Here is a 9,249-nt window from a genome sequence, read left to right on the forward strand (position 1 = left end):
ACAAAATAATTAGAACCAAGAAAATCATAATTCTTATGTATATGGAAGAGGCATCTTATTATTTTAATTTGGAAATTAGAGAAGCCTTGGGGCCTTCTCCAAACTTGTGCCTTTTTATGAGGAAAGGGAAATGTTGACTTTGAGAAATTATGCATAAAGTTGTTTATTGCTCGGATACGTGAACTTTTACTTTATTTTATTGGTAAGGGTTTAATTTTCCATCAAATAATTCGAGTTAATATCTCATATGATTACTCAACTTTAAATTATTCACTTAAAAAATCATTTAACTTAATTAGATTAATCCCATATAAAATCACTAAATTTTATTTTATAATTAAAAAATAATTCAAACTCAAAAAGTAATTTAACCAATTTAATTCACTTACTATGTTACAGATTTAATTGGTGGAGTGGGATAGGTCAATAAAATAAAAACCTAAAAAAGGCGACTGATTCACTTGTGGATTGCGATTAGCCAGCCACGTGAAGGTGATATCTTTCTAGTTTCAACCTTTATTTAAGGCATCCTAAACGATCAATTCTCCCATAAAGGAGACTGGACCAAATTATATTAAATTACCATCAATAAGCGATTAAATAAGTTGACAACGTATATTGTATAATTAATTAACGTGATAAAAGTTTTTTATATATAGATATACAAATCATCCCCATTAATTAGTTTTGAGAAGGTAAATAATATATCTCTTCCTTATTATCTTAAAACGTGAATAAGAAAAAGTAAATGAACTAATTTGAGATATTCACGGAAAATGAGATAAATACTGATTCAAACTTTCTTCACATACGTACGATCCTAATAAACCGTAAGAATACAAGTATATCTTTTTACTCTTTCTATCATTTTTTATTAAGGTTTGCAAAAGAGAAGCGACTTGAGTGGAGGAGGACTCTTAATTATAGATAGATAAATAGTGTTGGATGGAGTTTCAATATTAATCTATAGTAAAACTCCAATCCCCTATTATATCTAATTAATTAGTACAATTTTCTTAATAAACTCCAGCCTCCAACACTCTATCAATTACCATAATCATTATCAACTTAGCAGCAAACCATACAAAAACAAAGTCTCTAATCCTATCCTATACTATCATATAACTATATAATAATAATAATAACTATCTTATTCCCTTTTTAATTAAATTGAAAAAACAACAATGGTGTCAAATAAAGAAGATCAAATCACTCAGAATATGGAAGAAGGTAATGTCCAAGTAGCCTCCAATAACAAGGTTGGATTTTGTTCATCGCCTGCCGTCGTTGTCCTCGGTCAAAAGGTACTTAAATAATTTGTAATGCTCCAGTATCGAGTAGTTTTATTAATCGTAGATTTATTTGATGAGTTGGATCATGATGAGCTAATTTTTGCAGTTGATTGCGGAGGTCATAGGGACGTATTTTGTTATATTTGCGGGGTGTGGTTCAGTTGTAGTGAACAAGCTTTATGGTGGGACCGTTACGTTTCCAGGGATATGTGTAACATGGGGACTTATTGTTATGGTCATGGCTTACACTGTTGGACATATATCAGGAGCACATTTTAATCCAGCTGTCACTATTACTTTCAGCGTCTTCGGTCGCTTCCCTTGGAAAGAAGTATGTAACTTAAATTTTATTTTGTGCATCGACAGTATATAATAATCAAATTAATTGTTATCGCTAAAATATAATTGAATGTGTTGCAGGTACCTTTGTACATAATAGCTCAACTAATGGGCTCGACTCTGGCTAGTGGAACTCTGTCTCTAATGTTTGATGTAACTCCTCAAGCTTATTTTGGTACAGTTCCAACTGGATCTAATGTCCAATCACTTGCTGCCGAAATCATCATTTCTTTCCTTCTTATGTTCGTCATTTCAGGCGTTGGTACAGATGAACGAGCGGTATGCTATAGATTATATGTAAAATCAGTCATTAATACTTATATCAAGTTAACTGCATTGATTGTTTAATTTATACTATGTGTTACTCTTGCAGATTGGACATGTATCTGGGATAGCTGTGGGAATGACCATAACCTTGAACGTTTTTGTAGCAGGGTATGCTAATTATTAACTGTTTTACTCAATTAAAAAAATTAAAAAATTAACCTTTCTTTGGCAAAAATCTAATCAAATTAAAAATGCAGGCCAATTTCAGGAGCATCAATGAATCCAGCAAGAAGTATTGGTCCAGCACTAGTGAGGCATGTTTACAAAGGTCTTTGGGTATATATTGTTGGTCCAATCGTCGGAACCCTAGCCGGAGCGTTTGTGTACAATTTGATTCGATCAACGGACAAACCACTCAATGAGCTCACCAAAAGTGTATCGTCCCTTCGAAGCTAAGAGCAAATCAAATATATTTAGCATACTTTTGAGCGTCCCACTTATATTAGATATATTTCGTTGATTACTAGGCCACCACCAACACTGTAATTTTCACATTTTTGAGATATTTTTGCTGCAACTTCTTTGTAGTTGCACCCCAAATTTCTTTTTTGATCTCATATATATTACAATTCTTTCATAAGTAAATCAGTGATCTGATATCCTAGATCTGCTAGGGTTGGAGACGGTTGAAAAACAGATGTAGATGTTTTTTTTTTAATTATCGTAGGAGAATAAATGTAGGTATATGTCATTTCCAATTTATTAATGTTTCAACTTGGAAATGGTTCTTTAATCTTATATTATATGTTCTCTTAATTCTCTCTTAAAATATTCTGTTGTGATTTGTGTAATGCTATTGATCATTCTGAGCTGTCAAAAAGGGTCGGCCCAAGCCTAGCGAGCCAAGAAATTTGATGGGCTAGGGCGGGCCGACCCTTCATTTGGAAGGGCCTGAAAATGCTCAACCCAACCCAACCCAATCCTAGAAAGATGGAGGGTAGGAGTGGGCTAGGTCTTTTCTTTTTTTTTCAAACTTGAAATTCTATAAAATTAGGAAAGTGAGAAGATTTTCAAATCATCAAGCAGTTCAGTTCGACTATACCCGCCTTAATTCCCTCATTCAGGACAGATGGAATCATGTTATGGATCGGTTCAAGTTGGTCGAAAACTTATGTATAGATATCCTCCATCTGAACTGAATTCTTTTTGGTTAAAGAATCTATTTCTAGTAGCTCTGGAACAATTATGAGATTCTATACGGGGTTTTGCTTATGGCGGTAACATGTTTGGCCCCGCTTATGGGGTCAAATCAATACGTTCTACTGTTTTCTTGAGTATGTTGTACTAGGAGACAATGTAGGAGGACGCTCGTGTACATTTTTTTTTTTTAATTTTGTAATTGGGCTTTTTCTTTCCTATCAGAAATCTATGGGACTTGATTGATTGAGACAAAACAATTCCCTCAATACAACTTCACTCCGTCAAGCCTGTACGAGTAGTGAAGAAGTATAGATTTAGGTTGTTGTTGACCGACGGAAAGCATGAGAATGCACAAACGAAAAAGGGCTAAAAAAAGTTGGAATTTCATATATAAAAAGAGCGGTACACTGAACACAAACCCAATATCAACAACGTGGCAAACAATGGTGTTGTTTCAATAACACTAACAAAAAATCTAGTATACATGTATCTAGTGTAATGCATCCCAGATACGCGAGCGAGATAATAGAGTGAGTGAGATGAGAGGGAGGCTCGTGTGATGCATCGAGCGAGGGCGCAAGATTTGTCTATATATCCTAGATACATGCAAATCCACTTGAATATAGTGTATCTAGAACAAATTAACCTAATTTTGAGTTCTTGTATCCCGAGATACATGTATCTTGACGTACCAAAATTTGATAAAATTCGTAATACTACAACATAACATGCATTTAAGTAATTACTTTACCCCATATTGTATTTTCATGTGTTTTAAACCCTTCTCGCCCCTCATAAATTTGCTTTGACTCGCCCAATATAATTTGGTTCACTTCTGAAATAAAGTTGGGGGCAATTTTGTTTTAAGTTTTTTAGTTAAAGAAACAAAACAAGAAAGAAAGGTAAAATCACTTTCACGAGAAAACATCGATCTTTGAGTGATTTTTTTTTAGAAATGTCATGAAAAGGAATTTTCTATGGTTGCACTAACAAAAATAAATAAAAAATACCACTGTAAGAACTTTATGCACTAAAAAAAAGTCATAAATGGTTCCTAAATAATTGGAGTAGGTCTAAAATATGTTTTTAATTAAATATTTATCAGATTTAATCCTTTAACGATTTAAAATGTCATTAAATTTGACCCCTTAACTATATATTTATCATTTTTAGTCCCTTAACTATACACTTACTAATTTTAATTCTTTAAGTATTCAAAAATTTATCAGATTTGGTCTCTGATTTTTTTTATAAGAATAGTTTAGGTTTATATTAACATAATTCATGCATCCATGAAATTAAAATTTTAACCCATTTCTCAATTGTTACTTTTTCCACACTACTTTTTCTTCAACTTACGTGTAAGAAAAGAATCTTAACCTCAATGATTTAAAATAAAATTCAGGAGGAAAGAGAAAAAAATTTGATTTTTATTCAATAGATGATAAAATGAAGTATATTATTGTGCTAATGACTTGAAAAATGCTAAAATTATTATAAAAAGAAAAAAGTTATTACCCGTTAGGTGTAGAGAGATATTTATTTATATTTAATAAAAATGAATTTCTTGCAATGAGGATAAAATTTAAAGTTTTTTTACTCACATAGTTTGATTCCAATTTTTTTGTACTCCAATGACTTTATTAAAGGGAGTTTGTTTAATTTTTTAGAAGTTGAAATTTACAAAAATGTAGATTTGCAACTTTTTTTTTGATTTGTTTTATTTTGAAATAGATCAATTTTATTATTCTGTTTACTTTATGTTACGTAGAGAAATTTGAATAATAAGATCAAATATTTTACTTATTTTATATGATTTTTTTATTTTTTTTACAATGAGTATGAATTGTTACTGCTAAAGAAGGGGACATTTTATTTTGAATTGTTAAGATTAAGTTATTTTCATAAGAGTAATTGGAAGAAAAAGTAGCAGGGAGAGAAAAACAATTGAAAAAATGAATAAAATATTTAATTTCACGAAAACATGTGTTTTGTTAATATAACTACGATATTTGTAAAATAGATGGAGACCAAACCTGAGAATTTTTTTGAATACTTAAAAAAAAATTAAAATCAATAAATTTATAGTTAAAGAGACCAAATTCAATAATATTTGAGATAATTAAAAAACTAATATATAATTAAGCGTTCATTCTAAACCTATTTCAATAGTTCAAAAATCATTATGACATTTTTTCAACATTATTCATAAATAAAGCAACTTTTAGGTTTTATTTTTTTACCCCAAATCCGCCGCCATACATTATTTTTAAAAAGATTATTTCAATCTGCTCTACCCCACACGGCATATCATTAGTCCTGCACTCCCGCTCTATTGCTATTTCTTTAAGTTTATGATTTTATTCGAGTGATTTTATAAGATATCTTCAAAGAAATATTATAAAAAATAATAATTTACAGTCATTTGCCAAAATATCACGAGGGGACTTAATTGACCACATCAACAAATTCAAGAAGTCTACCTGATAAGTTTTGACAAGTTTAAGGGACTATATATGCGAGGTCATTACACAGAGACCGTTATGGTTTCTTAATTACGGATTACCAAAATACAGATAACGGGGTTTAGCACACGTGAAGAAAACAAAAGTAGAGGTTTTTTTTGGTAATTGGATATTCTGTACATAAAGCATCGGAGAAAGAAAAACGAATGACTGAATAAAGCACTCGCCGCCGATCTTCTAATACTCGTTGAGAACAGCATCCTTCATCCTCGCCGGAATATTCTCTCCCCTTCCATCGGAGTCGGCAACATATCTCAGCATCATAAGTAGCATTTTCGTCTTTCGTCTTTGCGTCATTGATACTCCGAGAGGGAAGTTAGGGTTTCGAAATGGGCGATTCGCTGGAGAGGTTAGGATCCGAGGAAGCATTGGGACCAGAATCGAGTATAATGAAGGAGGAATTGTCTATGGATATAGATCCTCCGTTCAAGGAGAGTCTCGCTACCACAGAAGATTGGCGAAAGGCTCTTGACAAGGTGGTTCCCGCCGTCGTCGTTCTCCGGACCAATGCTTGCCGAGCATTTGACACCGAGGCTGCTGGTGCAAGTTATGCTACGGGCTTCGTCGTTGATAAGCGTCGCGGGATTATTCTTACAAATCGACATGTTGTAAAACCTGGTGATAACAAGCATTAATTTGTTTTTAGTAACTGAAAAAGTCGGCAAATTAAATATATATCTTTTCAAGTTCAGTTCTTTGTCGGATGGAAGTGCTGATTGTTATTTGCTTCCTAGGACCCGTGGTGGCTGAAGCTATGTTTGTGAACCGTGAAGAGATACCAATCTATCCCATTTATAGAGACCCTGTGAGTTCATTTTCAAGCTCGTCTTTGCTATCTTTTCAGTTTTATATTCCTCGTCTGAATATATAATGCAAGTCTTCTCATTTTTGAGATGTTTCTCAATACTTTCACTAACAAAATAACTGTGTACAACCTACACATTTTTCAAGATGCCAGTTATTGAATTATTTAGATTTTAAACTTTGATGTCAGTTATTACACATTTTAAAATAACAATGGATTGAATTCACCTTGTTAATTGAAAATGAGTTAATTTTCAACAATTCTGAGTAATTGTCTGTGTATATTTTTTAGTTGGATCAAAGCATTGACTCCTTTACTTTTATTTGGGTCCCTTGAAATTTTATGAAAGCAATGATGATTCGGACACTTTATTCGTGCCTATTTCAGGTACTCACACCCATATCCATATCTGTTTAACAAATGATAAGTCATAACTCCTCCTTCCACTACCCAATCCAGTAGTATACTAAAGGTCTCCATAACAAATAGAAACACTTAGTGATACTCCCGCATTTTCATTTTATTAGGCTATATTTGACTGGACACAGAAGAAAGAACAACTTTTACCACATACCAAAGTTACCGTTAGAACTTATAGCCTTTTACATGCCTTGACAATTTTTATGACTATAAGCGCATGCCATTAAGGGTAACATGGAAAGTTTAAAAGTTAAGAGTTTCCAAATATAAAAAATGTGTCATTCTTTATGAAAAAAACTAGAAGTTAAGTGTACCATACAAAATGAAGCAGAAGAACTATGTCTGTGTTGACTCCTATTTGTTGTTATACATAGGTTTATAAGGACATTGAGAATTGCTGAAGCATACTTGACAATCATATTCCATACTTATTTATTTTGTCATGAGTGAAACTTATTGATCGCCTTTTAGGTTCATGACTTCGGATTCTTCCGTTATGATCCTGCTGCAATACAATTTTTGAGCTATGAAGAGATTCCCCTTGCTCCGGAGGATGCTTGTGTAGGACTAGAAATCAGGGTTGTTGGTAATGACAGTGGAGAGAAGGTATGTGGATGAGGTTTTATTCATTTCCCTACCTTGCTTTATGAATGATGTATCCAAGCGGAATACTTTTTACATGAAAGGACCTTTTTACATTATTATTCTACTGAACTTGTCATATTCAGTCACATTATGACTAATGTTTCCTGTAATTGATCAGAAGGGAATGAAATGAAACTTTGCCTACTCGTTATAGCATCTTCAAAGAATCAGTAAATGGGTTAGAACTTTCTGGAATGAGTGTTCCGACTCTTAGTAACTTTGATGGAGGTGGCGTACCTGTCGAAAAATGCCCATGATGGAGGCATTATGACTCGAGAAAAACTTTGGAGGCCTGATATCACTTAAAACGTGTAGAGGGGATGCATAACTCTTTGATGTGTAATCTGCTTGTAAACTATGCTTTTGATTGTTGAATGCTGACATATGGCTCTGTCTTTCCTTTCGTTGCATCCTTTTGATTGTTTTTGAGGGGCTATATTTTTTTAAGAAATTTTCATATCCTATTTCTCTTTGCTTTAATCTGGATTTATGCAGGTGTCTATTTTAGCTGGAACCCTTGCTCGACTTGACAGAGATGCTCCGCATTATAAAAAGTATGTCGTGGTCTACCTAAAATGTTGTTATTGTTGTTGTTGTCGTCATGGTCTACCTAAAATGTTCAGTCACCCTGGAGATTTCATGTATTCCCCTTAATGATATGGCCATAAGAATCTCATTAAGTGTTTGACATTCTTTCAGCATTTTTTCTTTATAACCCAAAAGAACTTATAAACATGCTTCTGTATACATACTGTGCTACTTTTTTGATGGTCTACTATCTCTTTCATCAGAGTGGGTTTTACTTTGTGCAGCCAATTGGAAAGATTTTCCTATTGATGAGCTTTCTAGTTCTGATATGTGATGAAGCTGATTATTAGCATTAAATTCTTACATATTTGAGTGCTAAGCACAAATTGTTGGCTGCTGCTGTTTTAAGGTGTTGCTTTTCCTCTTATTGGTTTTGGGTGCAATGATTATGTCACATTAGCATTGCCCTACCTCAAAATCAATGTAATGTAGACTGTTGCTTGTGTTATTGCATGTCGGGAACTTCCTTACTGTCCAAATACAATGAGCTAATTAAAGCTTTAGGATGTTAAAATGATCTTGTTTTAATGTCATAAAAAAAGATCTTGTTTTAAATTAAAATAACGAAACTATGAACTTATCATTTTTCATTTGTATAGGAAGTCATGTTTTTAGTGTTATGGTGAATGTCCTCTGTATGATTTTCTGATGAAATCATCTCCGTGGTGTTTGTGCTGCAATCCACTTTGTTTTTTGTATTGCAAATGTTTGGTAGCACAATGTATTCCTTTTGATAACTCCAATTTTCGGTGCAGGGATGGATACAATGACTTAACACATTCTACATGCAAGTAAGTGGATTCTGTAATAGAAAATTTTGAGCTTTTTAGCCCTCATAATTGATAAATTAGCTCCATTTGTTTGTTCAGAGTGCACTATATCATATATATGACAAACATGTAACTTGCCAAGAAGAAATGGCTTAGAACACTAAAGGAGCATGCACGGACAAAAATCTATGATACCATGTCTGTAAGAAGGGGGTTCGAATACAAAAGTTATTCATAGACTAGTGGAAGCTAATAGGAAGATAAACCTTCTTGAATCAATGTAGACAGGCGACACAATGTATGATGGCTAGGATGTTAAGGGGACCAGTGGAAATTTATACTCAAATACACGAGGACAGCTGAAGGATAACCTTTTTTTTGCGGGGGGGGGGGGGGGA

General features: G+C 33.2%; 2 protein-coding genes across 2 annotated transcripts in view; both read left to right on the top strand.

Moving 5' to 3' along the window:
- The first annotated feature begins 1,170 nt into the window (after positions 1–1,170).
- LOC102595690 (probable aquaporin NIP-type) lies at positions 1,171–2,505 on the top strand. The gene is made up of 5 exons (XM_006357716.1): positions 1,171–1,304; positions 1,399–1,623; positions 1,713–1,910; positions 2,005–2,066; positions 2,156–2,505. Exons 1-5 carry the CDS (start codon positions 1,185–1,187, stop codon positions 2,352–2,354), a joined length of 804 nt encoding a protein of 267 aa, XP_006357778.1. The 5' UTR covers positions 1,171–1,184; the 3' UTR covers positions 2,355–2,505.
- Positions 2,506–5,638: 3,133 nt separating this feature from the next.
- LOC102596030 (protease Do-like 7) overlaps positions 5,639–9,249 on the top strand; it is a 21,076-nt gene continuing 17,465 nt past the window's right edge. Inside the window, 6 exon segments of the mRNA XM_015313618.1 lie at positions 5,639–6,241; positions 6,358–6,428; positions 7,320–7,454; positions 7,989–8,047; positions 8,837–8,850; positions 8,853–8,872. Of these exon segments, the coding sequence (XP_015169104.1) occupies positions 5,953–6,241; positions 6,358–6,428; positions 7,320–7,454; positions 7,989–8,047; positions 8,837–8,850; positions 8,853–8,872 (588 nt within the window). The 5' untranslated portion in view covers positions 5,639–5,952.

The sequence above is a fragment of the Solanum tuberosum genome, unplaced genomic scaffold (assembly GCF_000226075.1).
Source record: "Solanum tuberosum cultivar DM 1-3 516 R44 unplaced genomic scaffold, SolTub_3.0 scf00244, whole genome shotgun sequence".
In the NCBI taxonomy this organism is placed as follows: Eukaryota; Viridiplantae; Streptophyta; class Magnoliopsida; order Solanales; family Solanaceae; genus Solanum; species Solanum tuberosum.